The following is a 15,587-nucleotide window of genomic DNA, read 5'->3' as shown; positions in this document are numbered from 1 at the left end:
GTTGCGTTTCACGTATACAGCGACGAGCCACAGGCGCCAGATCCCACTGTTTGACCGGCTGGCAAGGTCCCGCGCCGGACAAGGGCTTTTGGCCATGGCATCGCTCACCTCCCAGCCCTCGCACAAGCCGCTCCATCGCCATTACCGGAGATGCTAGCACCTTAGTGTTGAATTAGTATTATCAAAGCTATGTCCCGTTAAGGGTCCGGCACAGCTGGGTTCAAGCAAACGACTGTCGGAAGGCCAGCACAAGGTTCGAGTCAGCGAGGCGCAAATGGAGCTGTGAGGCAACCACTCGCAATGCCAGTGTAACTCAGTGCTTGCGCCTGTATCCATTTCAAGCGGTTTCGGGACGAGGTCGCGCAACAGCTTCAGGTCGAGTCATCACGAGAAGCATGTCGCGAGTAGAGACTGCATGCAGTTCACCAAGTTTGTATATCTGGCAGGTATTGTGGCTTCACTATTATGCGAGCTGCAACTGAGTGTGTTGAGTTCTTGGGCCGGTTTGAATGCGCCCCATCGTGATCGTGCCAAGTCTGTCAACCACTCACCGACCCCATCCCGCTGCCCCTCAGCCCCCGGGTGAGCTCCCTGGCAGTTCCGCTCAGAACTGTGCTGTGCACCGAAATATGCATCAAAGATTATCGTTAGCGGCGCATTGCAACATCTTTTGGCGGTTCTTTGGACTTGGCATCGCTTGCGTACAAAGATGCCAAGGGCTTTGGAGCGGGACAGATTAACCTGAAGGTCCAAAAGACTGACAGGATGAGTGGAGTATTTTGCCCTGACACAAGAGCTGTTGGAGGGGGGGTGAGGGGCGTGAGGCTCCAGCGGCGGAGGGGGCGTCACGACAGGCCAGCCTCGCAGCGCGGGAGAGCGAGCAAAGGAGTATTCAAGCGCGACGACGTATTCTCACGACAACCGCCTGTTTAAAGTATATGCTATTATCACACACGTTTCAAGCTCAGCCGATTGCTGCGCGGCGGGCGCGGCGAAAATGTCCTCGACTTGCACATGCAAAATGCCATGCAGGCACACTCTCCGGTCTCACACTCACGTAGCAGCCTTGCAAACAGTACCTGCAACTGTAGATTGCTCATTTGCCTGCAATGCTGCATTGCTAGGCACGGTTCCGACAAAGGCCGGCCGCCCTCCAGCTGAACTGTTGAGCCCTTACCGCATTCTGGTGTGCCATACCTTTACTAGGTATCTACGGACCACTAAGTAGTCCACGCAACACTTCGGGCGCACATCGGTGAGGTCGCCCGTTTTGCGGGGCAGGGGCGTCGAGTTGATTGCCCCAGCGCCCGCGGTAGCGCCCCCAATTTGGATATCTTGTCAAGCCGTTAGGTGTCGATACGCCTGAAAATTATTTGGGTATGCCTGGTTCGGTCTCTGGCTCTGCTGTCCCGGCGCATCGTGGCGCCCGAACGTGACCAGGTCTCGGCGCGCGCAAGTTTCCAAGCCCATGCCGTTGCAGTCGCGCTGAACACACATCCGCATTCATAAATGCAGAATTGCGCATCGGCGAGCGTTCCAAGCAGCCATGGCCAGTCAACTCTGCCAGCGCCCCGTTGCGGGGGCGATGGCGCCCGGCGGCCTCCGCCGCCCCGCCCCCCAGCCCCGCGCCTGGGCGCCGCGCCTCGCCCGCCCCGGCCAGGCCAGCGCGCCAGCCCTGCAGCTCGGTAGCGGCATGATCAGCAGCATCAGCAACGGCAGCAACGCCGCCCGCCGTGGCATGCGCGTGCCGACCAGCACGGGCTCGGACTCGGCGGCCGCGTCGTCGTCGCCGGCACCCTCTGGCGTGGTGGGGGCTCTCTCCACCGTGGACATCACAGAGAAGCTGGGAAACACCAACCCGCTGGTGCAGGTGTGTTTCGTGTGGCGTTGTGTGTTGGGCAGGGCGGGTGGGGAGCGGGTTGGTTGGTCGGTGGGAGTGTGGTGTGGGTGTGGGTGTGGGGTGGGTGTGGGTGTGGGTGTGGGTGTGGGCATGGAGCGGAGGAAGGGGTTGGGATGGGGATGGGTCGGGGATGGGTGTGAGGCAGGTCGGGAGTGCGTGTGTGTATGCATGGGTGTTTCGCGGGGGTGGTGGGGGAGGAAAGGAGGCGGCGAGACCAGGAGCCCGGGCCTCGACGAGTACCCCTTCAGCAAGCAGCTGCCACTTACTGCTGCAGACTCCCATAAACTCCCTGACATATTCACACAAACATATATACGCACACATATACACACATGTGCTGGCGTGCGTAACATGAGCTGACACGTGCCCCCGCCACCCCCTCCGCCCCCGTCATCCCTCCTGCTGCAGGCGCTCAACAGCTCCCGCTCCGCCCTGACAGAGGCCCAGCGCGTGCGGGAGGCGCTGGAGGCGGAGGCGCAGGAGGTGGCGCAGGTGGGGGGGATGGAGGTGGTTTGGTGGCTGGGGTGGTTTGGTGGTGGTTGGGGTGGTGGTGGTTTGGTGGTTGGGGGCGGTGGGGTGGGGATGGTGGGGCGGGCGGGGTTGGGGTGGATGGGGTGGGATGGGGTGGGATGAGGTGTGGATGACGGCGTGCGAGAAATCTTGCTGGGCGCAGTGGGCCGCGGGACTTGGGGTGGGTGGGCGGGCGAACTACACCCACACAGCCAGCCAGCGTATTGTTTTGCCTTGTGCTCTTCAAGACAGCCAGCCAGGTGGCGGGAGGGTATGTCAATCTCAGTACGGTGTGGCCTCCGAGGGGGAGCGGGTTTTGGAGGACACAAACGACTGGGTCTGGCGGGCGTACCATGGCGGTGCGTTGGTTGCGCCTCTTCATGGCACTCTCGCGTATTCCTCGTTCCACCACCACACTCCCCCGCCCCTGCCACCCCACCCCACGCTTCGTGTGTTCCGCAAGATGGTCTACCGTCTACCAATTCCTTAACCAATCATGAATGTAACCCACCCCCACCACCTCCGCACACGCAGCTGGCGGTGGAGGCCAATGAGGCCAAGGAGAAGGCCAAGGACCAGGTGGGCGTGTGTGTGTGTGCTCCTGCTTGTGCTCCTGCTCCTGCTCCTGCTCGCTCGCACCCAAATGAGCGCCATACTGGCGCTTCAGACGTGCGGTGGCGACGCTTAACGACATGCCCACACAGACACATGCTCTCACACGTACCGTATATGTGTCCTCACACTGCCTGTGTGTGTGTTTGTGTGTGTCGCCTGTGTGTGTGTGTGTGTGTCGACTGCAGGTGTATGAGACCGTCAAGGCCATCGAGTCGGCCACCGCGCAGCAGCAGGTGGGGCGGGGGCGTGTGCGTGTGTATGTGCGTTTATGTGCATGGAGTGGGTGTGCAAGGCCTGGCAGGCAGCGGGACGGGACAGGCGTCTCATTGTTAAGGATCCACCAGGACACGTCGTTGTGATCCGGTCCTGTCATCCACATTAATCCATCATTGTGATCTGATTCTGTCATTGCTGATACCGTGTGATCCTGTGTCACACGCACATCTTTCATCTACCTCCCCTTCACGGACATCGGTAACAGCGCGTCTTCTATACTACTAAACCTGGCTACGCCTTCACTTCTTAAATAATCATGCATGTTACCCGCCTACTTCGCTACACTTCCCTGTACCAATCTTTGCAACCCCTTCCCCCAGGGCTGGCTGGACAAGGTGTCGGGTCTGCGGGAGAAGCGCGACGGACTGCTAACCGACCGGCCCAAGGTGGAGGTGGGGCTGGAGGTGAGTGCTGGCTTGATGGGGGGGGGCGGGGCTTGGGGGGAAGCGGGGAGGGGGAGCCGTTCATGTGGAGGACGGAGTGGTGTGGGGGCTTGGTGTCAGGTGGGGGCCTGGGGGGAGTGGGGATGGGGAGGGGAATGGGGGGAGGCCGTGGGGGGGGGAGGGGTGGAGGAGGGAGGAAGGGGGGCCAAGGAGGGAGGTTTCGTCCTTGGCGCGGAATGTGCGTGTTTCGCTTTGTCGTGGGGAAGGCAGAGCCTGGACCCTAGCCCGGCAGAACCCAACCTCAATCCCCCACCCACACTCTGTGTTCCCCCCTGCCACCCCACTCCCACACACCCCACACGCCCCACCCACACCCCCACACCCCCAGTACGACCACTACGTGGCCACACTGGCCGCCACCGAGACCGACCTGGCGGCGGCGGAGGGCACCGTGTCTGACCTCAGCTCGCGCCTCATGAGCCTCAAGAGCACCATGGAGGACATGTACGCCAAGGTGGGCGGGAGGGATAATGTGATGAGGGCGGGTTGCATTCATGGCTAGTTAAGGAAACCATGGGGATGATGTGATGAACATATGAGGGGGCGCGGGGGGCAGGAGGGGGGGATGGGAGTTGCAAAGTTGAAACAAGGGAACGGATTTCAAGCAGGGGAATCAGGGAAGGGATGCAGTTGGGGGGCTGGGGGTGGGGGCTGAGGGCTGGGGCGAGGTATCAGGTGGGACGGAACAGCCGAAACCAGGCACTGACGAACAGCACCAACGGGACATCAACCCATGGAACGTCAACACACGAAACGTCAACCGACGCCACGCCCCTCACGCTGCACGCTGTGCTCGCCTGCAGGCTCTGATGGCGGAGACTGCTGCTGCCAAGGCTGAGGAGGTGGCGGCGGCGGCCATGAGGGCGGCGGAGACGGCCGTCAAGGACGAGATGCAGGTGGGGGTTGTAGACACCCGCCCAAAAAGGGGTGGGAGGGGTGGTTGTAGATACCCGCCCAAACTAAACCGATCCTGATACAATAGAGCGAGGAGGAGGGGGTGGGCATGGTGGATTAGGGGTCGGAGAGACACGAGGGAGGGTATGCAACGCTGGAAATTAGAGTAGTGAAGTTGGGCAAGGGGGGGGGCTTTCATGTGCTATTTAGGTGAGGTGACGCTTTTGCATTGTTTTGTGGCCATCTTTTTTATCTCAACATCATGTCCCCATTTGCATCCTTTTACAACCACCAGGCGGCGGCGGTGGTGAAGGAGACGCAGGTAGCGCTGGAGAAGACCCTGGCCGCCCTGAAAGACCTTGGCGACAAGAAGCCCGACATTGGAGCCGCCGCCGCCGTCGCCGCCGCCGCCGCCGCCACCTCGGCCGAGCCGGCAGCCGCCGCCACGGTGGCAGCCGCCGCCGCCGGCGCCGCCGCTGCGGCGGTTGTGGGGGCCAAGGAGGTGACGCCGGCTGCGGGCGCGGCGGGGGGCGCGGCGGCGGGCGCGGCGGGCTCGGCGGCGCCGGCGGCGGCTGCGCCTCAGCTGGTGGACCCGGCGAGCTTGTACCCGGGCAAGGTGAGGTGGAGGCGGTGGTGGAGTGGCATGAGGGGCATGAGATGAGAGGAGGGGAGGAGGCACAAGCGAAGCGAAGAAGCGGAAAGCGGAAAGGGAAACGGAAGAATGGGAAGGGGTAAGGAATGGGAGAAGTGGCGCAGGGTCCGGCGCAGGGCCCTGGTGGCGGCCGGCGGCTTGGGGCGACGGCACACTGCACGCCGCGTGCCGCGTGCTTTACACGCATGCGCCACCTGACGTGTGAAACCCCACAAACCCTCCGCAACCCGTCCGCAACTGCTACACTCCTCAACTGCTAAACTTTGCAATTACTCACACATTCCTCCACACACACCTCCACACGCCCCTCCACACACCCCTCCACACACCCCTCCACATACCCCTCCACACACCCCTCCCCACACACCCCATCCCACCCCACCCCCACCCCCCCACATCCACACACACCCACAGGGCGAGGGCGGCAAGCCGGTCAACTGGGTGAAGCTGGCGGCGGTGGCGGTGGGCGCGGCGGCGGGCTGGTACTTCTTCAGCCACACAGCTCCCGGGCAGGCGGCGGTGGACGCGGCCAGCGGCGTCATGGCCATGATCAAGGTAGGGCGTGTGTTTGTGTGTGTGTGGGGGGGGGGGGGATGGGGTTGTCAGTACCAGCCCAAGCGGCGCGTTTGAGTACACTGCGGCAAAGCTGCCCAAGGGCGCATGGTTGCGATTGATCTGAACAGAGACTGTGGTAGGGGTGGGCGCCAGGGCTGTGTAGCTTTTGGTTGTGCTGGGGTCAGAGTCTCCCAAAAAGTCTCACAAAAGGCCACACGGGGCATCATTGAACACCACATCTGGACCCTCTGCTTCCCGTTCCCTCCTCCTTTGCTACCCGTTCTTCTCAAGAAACCCCATTCTCAACCCCCCTCCCCTCCCCTCTCCCCTTCTCCCTCTCCCCTCTCTCCCCCCCAGGCCCAGCTGGGCACCATCCACCTGCACGAGGCCGAGCGGGGCCTGCTGGAGACCATCTGCCTGCTGTTCACGTCCATCGTGTGCGTGCCGCTGGTGGTCAAGGGCGTGCCGGGTGAGTGTGTGTGTTTGGGGTGGGTGTGGGGATGGGGGTGTGTGGCGGGTGGCGGGTGGGGGGGGGGGTTGCAAGGTGAAGCTCGGGGGACAGGAAACAAGCAGGGGGGAGGAGGAGGGACAGGGGGAGGGGAGGGGAGGCGAGGGGAGTGCGGGAGTAGGCGTCCACGCAACATGCGGAGTTGGGGTGGGGTGAAACGGAACTGCTACGAGGGGAATCTGGAGGGCGGCCTTCTCCCCGGTGGCCAAGTTCTCTTCTACAACTTCACTCCTGAACCAATCAAATTTGTAACTCCATCCTCAAACCTCCTCCCCCCCCCTCCAACCCCTCCCTCCCCTCCCTCCCACCCCCTCAGGCGGGAACGCGGTGCTGGGCTACCTGCTGGGTGGCGCCATCATCGGCCCCTACGCCCTGGGCCTCATCAGCGACGTACACAGCATCAAGCACCTGGCGGAGATCGGAGTGGTGCTGCTGCTGTTCAACATCGGTGGGCGAGGGGGGGGAGGCAGGGGTGGACGGGGCGGTTTGTTGGGGGTGCTCTTGGGGGTGCTTGCAGCGTTTCCGTGAGAAAGCAAAACACAATAGAGCGGAGGGGTGGTGTGGTGGTGGTGGTGGTGGTGGTGGTGGTGGTGGTGGTGGTGGTGGTGGTGGTGGTGGTGGTGGTGGTGGTAGGGGGGCAGGGGGAGATTGGAATGGTGCTGCTGCTGTTTAACATCCGTGGGCGGGGGCCGGGGGGGGGAGGGGTGGACGGGGTTTACTTGGGATGCTTGTGGGGGGCGGTTCAATGCACCTGGGCCTTGGTTTAGGTCCAGGAATCGGGATGGACTATCCACTGTCTTCAACAAATACAGTCGGATTGGAACGGAACTATCCCCCGCCCCCAGATTGCTGTTCCCCCAAGATTCTTGTCCAGCGTCTCCCAACTTCTTAGCTAATCATGAATGTGACCCGCCCCGCCCCCCCCCCCCAGGTCTGGAGCTGTCGCTGGACCGGCTCCAGTCCATGGCCAAGCTAGTGTTCGGCATGGGCACAGCACAGGTGGGTGGGGTGGTGGGTGTAGGGGTTGGGAGAGGAGGGAGGAGGGGGGGAGGGAGGAGGGGGGAGGAGGGAGGAGGGGGGTTTGTAAATACCAGCCCAAACTAAACCAAAGCCAACGAAAACGGGAGTGCAGGCAGAGGCGTTAGTTGCGAGCGATAATACTTATGGGGAGGGGGAGGGGTTGCAAGTGTGATTGGAAAAGCGGTGCGGGGGTGGGAGTTGGGGGGCGGGAGCGGAGATGTGGGGGCGGAGAGGGGAAGGGGTGATGTGGGGAACGGTGCAGCTCATCTTAACTGGCCATGCATGGAATCCCCCTCCTCCTCTCCATCCCCCTTCCCCCTCATCCGCCTCCCTCTCTACCAATCTTTGCAATCCCCCTGCCCCCATACTATTGATCCTGGCTACGCCTTCACTTCTAAAATAATCATGAATGTAACCCCTCCCCTCTCCATCCCCCCCGGCAGGTGGTTCTGACGCTGCTGGGTGTTGCGGGTGTGGCCATGCTTGCCTCGGGGCTGCCGGGCCCAGGCGCCATCATCTTGGGCGGCTCGCTGGCCATGTCCTCCACAGCTGTGGCCATCCAGGTGCGTGGGGGGGGGGGGGGTTAACTTTGAACCAATCCCGTAAAGAGACAGTCGCGGGGGGGGATGGTTGGGGATGCGTGTGGGTGGGGGGTTGAAAATATGGTTGGGAAAGTGGCACAGGATGGGTGGGATGGGCAGGGTTGCAAATAGTTTGATTGGGAGGGAGAGGGCTGGGGAGGTTGGAAACGGTGATACAACGCAAACCAGGGGCTGGGCTCCAACGGGCGCGTTGGGCCGCGGCTGATGAGGGCATGGGCGTTGTGCTTGGGCGACTGGCGACTGGCGCGTGTACCGTAGCGAAAACTGCTCAAAACTGCGATTTCACAATTCACGTGAAACATCTCAGCTCGTGTCTTTTCCATTGCCTGTATCTTCGTGTGTGCCCCCCGCCCCCGCAGGTTCTGGAGGAGCGTGGTGAGATGGGCAGCCGCCACGGCCGAGCCATCTTCTCAGTGCTGCTGCTGCAGGTGGGGGCGCGCGTGTGCGGTGTTTTGGGGGGGGCGGGTGTAGATACCAGCCCAAACCGAACCCAATGCAAGTGGGGGGAGGGGAGTGCGCGGAGGGGCATTCGGGGACAGTGGGGAAAGAGGGGGCGGGGGCGGGGGAGGACAGCACACGGGAAAGCGAGCGCAAGGAGAACATCACAGCCATAGAAATTGTATTCCAGGATACGCCCAGGCTGAGCGTGAGGTACAATCGCCCAGGCACACCCCCTTTCCCCAAATAATCATGAGTGTACCCCCTCCCCCAAAGCAGTCTTTAAGAATCATGAATGTAACCCCCATTACTCCCTGTCAGGACCTGGCTGTGGTGGTGCTGCTGATGCTCATCCCGCTACTGGCGCCCTCGCCGGACGGCAGCAGCGGCGGCTTCGCGCGCATCGCGCAGGTGCGTGTGCGGGACAGAAGACATGTATGCGTGTGTGGGCGGGTGTGTGTGGGTGTGGGCGTGGATGTGTAGGGTTGTGTGTGTGTGTGTGTGTGTGTGTGTGTGTGTGTGGGTGACAACCAAGGCGACGTACACAGGGGGGGGTTGTAAATACCAGCCCAAACTAAACCAAAACCAACTATATAAAGCGGAGCACAGGCAGAGGCGTTAGTTGCAAGCGATGATACTTGGGTGTCTTGCGGGGTAGGGAGGAAGGGCGAGGGGTCCGCCAGGGCAGCAGGGGGGGCGGGTGGGGTTGACGAAGCCCCGCCGCTGCCACACTCCTTGCATTGCACACGGCAGTCATAACCACACACACACACACACACACACACACACACACACACACACACACACACACACACACACACACACACTTGCGCACACACTTGCGCACACACAACCTCCCACCTCGTGCCCCCTCGCCTGACAGGCTCTTGGCCTGGCGGCTGTGAAGGCGGTGGTGGCAATTGTGGGCATCATTGCAGGTGGGGAGGTGGGGGTGGGGGGTGGGGGATTGCAGGGATGTTTGGAAAAGCGGTACAGGCGGAGATATGCGCCCGAGCCCAACGAAACCTTCTTACAACCGTCGAGCGCGCGAGTAGTAAGCGGGGGGGAGCGGGTTGTCAAAACCAACCCAAAGCGAAGGGGGAGTTTGCGCCCAGCGAGCACACAGTCCCGCCGTCGCTCGAAACGCACGCCGCAACCACCTCACACCTTCCCGCACCACACCTCCCACACCTCCCCTCCACACCTCCCCACACCTCCACACCCACACCTCCCCACACCTCACCCACACCCCCACCCGCGCCCCCACCACACCTCCCCACACCAACCCAGGCGGGCGGCTGCTGGTGCGGCCGCTGTACAAGAAGATCTCGGAGTTCGCCAACGCGGAGATCTTCGCCGCCACAACCCTGCTCATGGTGCTGGGCACCTCCTTCCTCACGCAGGTGACGGCATGGCTGGGCGTGGGGTTGGACGGGTTTGGACGGGTTTGGACGGGTTTGGGCGGGTTTGGACGGGTTTGGACGGGTGAATGGGTGGTTGGGTGTGCGCGTGTGTGCATGGGTGCGCAACAAGGAATCTGGATTGCGTGCCCGTCGCAGTGATGACGATTTTCGATGATTCCGGCTGCAGTCCGACCCGGGCGTTGTCACGCATCCGCGCATTCCAGCAAAAACACGAACATGTACCAGCTACGCCTGCGCCCCTTCACCCACACCCACACTTCCCCCATCCCATCCCAACCTCCCTCTTCCCTCACGCTCTGCCCTCCTCTCCCCCATTCCCACCACCACCACGCAGCTGGCGGGTCTGTCGCTGGCTCTGGGCGCCTTTTTGGCGGGACTGCTCATCGCCGAGACCGAGTTCGCGCTGCAGGTGGGTTCATAACAGGGGGGTGGGAGTAGGCGGGCGGTGCTGGGGTGGTGCTACTGCCAGGAGTGGGGGAGTGCCGAGACCGGGTTCGCGCTGCAGGTGGGTTCAGGTGGTGGTAGCAGGCGTGGTGGTAGGGGCTTTGTAGTGGGGGTGGTGCTACTGCTAGGAGTGGGGGAGTGCAGAGACCGGGTTCTCGCGCTGCAGGTGGGTTCAGGTGGTAGCAGGGGTGGTGGTAGGAGCTACTGAACTGGGGGTGGGGGAGGGGGTTAACGTTGAACCAATCCCGTAAGGAAACAGTCGCGCGGTAAGGAGAACTGCAGCTGCAAAAGCGAGTCATTGGGGGGGGGGGCTATCGCCGAGACCGAGTTAGTGCTGTAAGTGGGAATATGTGGCAGCGATGAGGGGTGTGGCGTTGGTGCTGTGGGGGTCGTGGGGTGGTGGCGTGGCATTCACGGCTGATGGCTGGGTCGTGGGCTGAGGGCTGAAACGTGTGCTTAGTCAATCATGGACGTAACCCCATCCGCTGCCCGCCTCTCCTCTCCTTGCAGGTGGAGTCGGACATTGCGCCGTACAAGGGACTGCTGATGGGTCTGTTCTTCATGTCTGTGGGCATGGAGATCAGTGTGCAGCTGTTCATCGCCAAGTGGAAGGAGGTGCTGGCGGCCATCACCATCCTCATCGTGGGCAAGGTGCGAGCGAGCATGAGGGAGGGTGGTGGGAGGGGGAGGGGAGGGAGAGGGAGAGGACCGGTTGAGAGGGAGGGAATGGGCAGGTCAGAACACACACACACGCACACACACTCTCTCACACACACACACACCCTCTCGCACACACACCCTCTCACACACACACCCTCTCACGCCCACAGGTCGCGGTCATGGCCGCCATTGGCCCCATGTTCGGAGTGCCGCGCCTGGCAGCCATCAGGTGGGTGGGTTAGCTAAATAAATTAGCTAAGAAAAGACAAAAGAAAAGTAGCTAAGAAAATGGGAGACGGAAGGCAACCTTTTGGGACCGCAATCGTTACCGACGATGTTGACCACCTCCCGGCACCAGCTTCAGCTCCAGCACGTATTTCACCTGCCCCGCCCCGCTCAAACTGCCTCCGCTGCCCTCTCCTCCACCCTGATTCCCCGGCTTGCATCCTGCTCCCAATGTCCTTAATCCTTGCCCTCCGGCCATCGGTACGCGCACTCCTGCGCCTGCTGTCTACTTCGCTACACTTCTCTGTACCAATCTTTGCAATGCCCCCCTTTTCCAAACATCCTTGCAACCCCCCAGGTCGGGTCTGCTGCTGGCCCCCGGCGGCGAGTTCGCGTTCGTGGCGTTCGGCGAGGCAGTGGCTCGTGGCGTGCTGCCCGCGGCCACATGCAACCTGCTCTACGTGGTGGGTGGGGGGATGGGGGGCTGGGGTGGGTGGCGGGGCGGGTGGGTGCGGTGGGTGAGAGGCGTTTAGGGAGTGCCGGGTTCAAGGATCTGGCGTTTTTACTCGTCTACTTTTACGTAATGCTTGTGAGTTGTTTACTCCGTTCTCCACATGAACGGCTAACCCGCCCCCTTCCCCCCCTCCCCGCCTCCTCCCCACCTCCTCTCCCCTCCCTCCCTCACAGGTTGTGGCCCTGTCCATGGCGCTGACGCCCTACCTGGCGGAGTTCGGGTCGCGGCTGGGCGCCGTGATGGAGAGCTCCGACCTCAAGGAGTTGCAGCCCAAGGTGGGGAGGAGAGGGGAGGGAGGGGAGATGGGCGTGGGAGATGGGCGTGGGAGATGGGGGGTTCCAGGAGCGTGTGTGTATGTGATGGCGTAAGGGTGCAGTTGAAAGGTGGAGCGGGATGTGCGTGTGCATGTGTGTGTCCTTGAATTGGGTACTGGCATGTCAATCCTCGGCAGCCCCCGCCCGCCTTTCCTCTGCATTCCTGCAACCCTTCGTCCGAACCCTAACCCCAAAACCCTAACCCCAAAACCCCGAACTCCCGACTCATCATCCTCCGTACACACAGGAGGATGAGATGAAGGAGATGAAGGACCACGTGATCATCGCCGGATACGGCCGCGTGGGACAGATCATTGCGCAGGTGTGCAAGATCTGGGGGGTGAAGGGGGTGTAGATACCAGCCCAAACTAACCGCCGGGGCGGGGGCAGGGGTCTTTTCAGCACTCCTACAAAAGGAATCAGAGGCACGGGGCGGTGAGCGGGGAAAGATGTGCGGTGTGTGCGCTGTGGCGGCGTTCGGAGAGGCAGTCCCACCAGCGCTACCTCCGCAGCATACCTTCTTCCGATCTCATCACCGTTTGTCTCTTAACACAATCCTGAACCTGATGTGTTTGCCGTCGCCGCCCGCAGATGCTGTCGGAGCAGCTGATTCCCTTTGTGGCGCTGGACGTCAGCAGTGCGCGTGTGTCAGTAGGCAAGAAGAAGGACGTGCCCGTGTTCTTCGGCGACGCGGGTGAGTGAGAAAAATGTAGAAACGGAATGCGCTTGTTGACGCACACACACACACACACGCTCTCTCTTCTTTCTTTGGGCGGATCGCGTTTCTGCATCGTTGTCCAATACACACCCACACTCTTTCCGCCCGCGTCTACTATGCTACTGTACCTGGCCACGCCTTCACTTCTTAAACAATCATGAATGTAACCCCCTCACACACACACACACACACACACACACACACACACACACACACACACACACACACACTCCGGCGTCGTCTGGGCGGGCTTTCGTTTCGTTTTTTAACACACACACACACTCTCTCTCTCTCTCTCCCTCTCTGTCTCTCTGCAGGCTCGGCCTCCGTGATGCACCTTGTGGGGGCGGAGCGGGCGGCCTGCGCCATCATCGCGCTGGACACTCCCGGCGCCAACTACCGCGCCGTCTACACCATGTCCAAACACTTCCCGCACGTCAAGACCTACGTGCGCGCACACGACATCACCAACGCCGGTGAGGAGGAGGAGGCGGGGGGCTTGCAAAGATTGGTACAGAGCATTGTAGCGAAGTAGACAGCAGGCGTAGGGGGGGGGGGTTGTAGATACCAGCCCAAACTGAAGGGGGAGAGGTAGGAAAGGTGTGGTAGCACCAAACACGCACATACCGCACACGCACCAGGTCGCAGCCGCCGTTCTTCTTCCACATGCATCGTCTTCCACATACATCTTCTTCCACATACATCGTTGTTTAGCGCATATAATAGCACACAATGTAACGCAACACGCTCACACACGCGCGTGTTGCACCGCAGTGAACCTGGAGCGCGCGGGCGCCACGGCTGTGGTGCCGGAGACGCTGGAGCCCAGCCTGCAGCTGGCGGCGGCGGTGCTGCGCGAGATGGACTTCAACACCGAGGAGGTGGGGCCGGGGGTGAACGGGAGGGGGAAAGGTGGGGAAACGACACGCGTGTGTGTATGGGGTATGGGGGATTGGGGCGGTGCTGAGGGAGATGGACTTCAACACCGAGGAGGTGGGGCCGGGGGGGGGGGGGAATGGAACAGGGGGGAGGGGAAAGGCCGGGAAACGACACGCGTGCACGTGGGGCCGTTCGTGCGTGCGCGTTCATGTGTGTCGGTCATGTACACACAAACACACACACACACATACACACACACACACACACACACACACACACACACACACACACACACACACACACGCGCGCAGGTGTCCTCGATTGTGGACGAGTTCCGTCGCAAGCACCTGTCAGACCTGCAGGTGCGCGTGGCGAGGTCGGGGGCGGCGGGCGGGCCGGCGGGCGCAGCCGCACACTGATGCGCAGCTGACAAACACACACACATCCCAGGTGTTGAAACCAGTCGAACGTAAGAAAGTGTGGTTTCGGGGTCTCTTGGGGCGCGGGCGCGGGGGTATGGCACCTGAACCAACAAGTGGTTGTGCGCCTGATATAGCAATTTCTTACGCGCCCGTCGTCAAGTCGTGATACGGCATTATGTATGCCACGACACACGCCACGACACACGCCTCGATACACACGTGACTCAAGTCTGCTGGTTTGCCCCGCACGTGCCGCAGGTGCTGTCGGCTGCCTCCGGCACCAGCCTGGGCTACGGCTTTGAGAAGCAGAAGGAGGCCGGCGCCGGCAGTAGCAGCGGCGGCGGCAGCAGCAGCAGCGGGGCGGGCAAGAAGAGCGGCGGTGAGGGCGGCGCGGCGGGCGGCGACGGCGCGGGCGCGGGAGCCCTGACCCCCGCGGCGGCGTAAGGGAGCACGCGTGCTTAATGGGATGGCTCTCTCACGGTGTAGGTGGTTGGCTTGGTAGCGCTGTGGTATTTTGCTGGTGAAGGCGGTGGTTATGGTGGGGATGCCGAGGAAGATTCGCTGCTGACTTGTGTGCTTTCCTCATATCTTTACTAAGGCTTGCCGGACTCTTTTAACACAGACGTGAATGGATCTCGGATTTCGCGGTTGGCTCGGAGCCGAAAAATGCAGGAATGACCTGGTGACGGCATTGACGTTACGACTCATCAGATATGCATCGGAATAAGCAGACACGCGCGTAAGAAGAAACGGGCACGGAGCCTTGTTGGGCGCGTGTGTGGGGAGGGAGGGGGCTATGCTTGGGGGCGTGTAGGCGGCGTGGCGTGCGGGGGTGACCGAGATCTTGTGGATAGCCGTGATGGTGGCGGGGTAAGTAGGATACGCATGACGGCAAGGGCTGGGTGGTGTAGAAGGCACGAGGTGGATCAGTTTGGCACGTGGGTGTGTGTGCGTGCGTGTGTGTTGTGTGTTGAGGACTCTCTGGCAGTTTGGCACCGCATGTTTTCAGTGAGACGGCAATGACCGTTTGTGGATGTTACGGCGAGGCGGTTTGCAGCCGCGGTTTGGTGGGGGACGTGTGCGTGTGCAGATGGATGGAGGTGGAGGTGTTTGCAGTCTTGCAGACGGAGAAGTGCCGGCGTGTTTGCTCATATCGAAATCGGGTACGCACTGCTGCTAAGCATGGGTCTACTTTCCTTACGTTGGCTCGTCTTGGCTCGTCTTTGCACGTCTTGAGAACAAGCTCGGGACCTATGCTGTGTTTACTCCTTCGCTTGCTGTGAATTGGATGACGAGTCCGTCTCGCCGGGCAACCACATTTATATGTGGGAGTGACGAAACGCGAACTCGTGGAGACTCGCGTAACTGCTTGGCTGAGCCTCGAACTCAGGCTAGCTAGCTGTGCAGCATTTAACAAAGGCAACCCATGTGCGCGCGTCCTCAAGTCCTCCGGTTGGCGCCACACTGCGCGGTTGGTTGTTCAGAGAAATGAAAGCTAGTGTGAATGCAAATGCTAGACGCCATCGAGTGCTCCAGGCTAGCAAGCAGCAAGAAAGAAGTTAGAGTTAGCAGCA

The 15,587-nt window shown here is 61.5% G+C and overlaps 1 protein-coding gene across 3 annotated transcripts; it reads left to right on the top strand.

Annotated features, from left to right (window-relative positions):
- The first annotated feature begins 632 nt into the window (after nt 1-632).
- On the top strand, nt 633-15,440 carry CHLRE_04g220200v5 (uncharacterized protein). Of its 3 annotated transcripts, none has more exons than XM_043061880.1 (30): nt 633-1,255; nt 1,516-1,870; nt 2,309-2,392; nt 2,945-2,989; nt 3,211-3,258; nt 3,622-3,705; nt 4,073-4,198; nt 4,548-4,640; nt 4,934-5,254; nt 5,705-5,845; nt 6,203-6,314; nt 6,670-6,801; nt 7,285-7,352; nt 7,817-7,936; nt 8,335-8,403; nt 8,735-8,824; nt 9,297-9,351; nt 9,704-9,816; nt 10,172-10,246; nt 10,792-10,932; nt 11,112-11,170; nt 11,525-11,630; nt 11,854-11,955; nt 12,242-12,316; nt 12,586-12,688; nt 13,030-13,188; nt 13,487-13,593; nt 13,903-13,953; nt 14,055-14,060; nt 14,272-15,440. In XM_043061880.1, exons 2-30 carry the CDS (start codon nt 1,547-1,549, stop codon nt 14,455-14,457), a joined length of 3,195 nt encoding a protein of 1,064 aa, XP_042925231.1. In that variant the 5' UTR covers nt 633-1,255; nt 1,516-1,546; the 3' UTR covers nt 14,458-15,440. The 3 variants fall into 3 exon arrangements, with proteins under 3 accessions (XP_042925231.1, XP_042925232.1, XP_042925233.1); XM_043061879.1 differs by lacking the exon at nt 14,055-14,060 and adding an exon at nt 13,685-13,705; XM_043061881.1 differs by lacking the exon at nt 14,055-14,060.
- Nucleotides 15,441-15,587: the final 147 nt, after the last annotated feature.

This window comes from Chlamydomonas reinhardtii, chromosome 4 (genome assembly GCF_000002595.2).
Source record: "Chlamydomonas reinhardtii strain CC-503 cw92 mt+ chromosome 4, whole genome shotgun sequence".
Lineage (NCBI taxonomy): Eukaryota > Viridiplantae > Chlorophyta > Chlorophyceae > Chlamydomonadales > Chlamydomonadaceae > Chlamydomonas > Chlamydomonas reinhardtii.
Note: the sequence above shows the minus strand (reverse complement) of the source record. Positions and strands in the feature narration are given on the sequence as shown.

What these genes read in the sequence shown, in the direction of transcription:
- CHLRE_04g220200v5 (XM_043061879.1), top strand. Translation starts at nt 1,547, where the DNA reads ATGGCCAGTCAACTCTGCCAGCGCCCCGTTGCGGGGGCGATGGCGCCC. An exon ending in CCGTCAAGGACGAGATGCAG is followed by an intron (nt 4,641 to 4,933) that starts GTGGGGGTTGTA and finishes TACAACCACCAG; the next exon opens with GCGGCGGCGGTGGTGAAGGA. An exon ending in TGGACTTCAACACCGAGGAG is followed by an intron (nt 13,706 to 13,902) that starts GTGGGGCCGGGG and finishes ACACGCGCGCAG; the next exon opens with GTGTCCTCGATTGTGGACGA.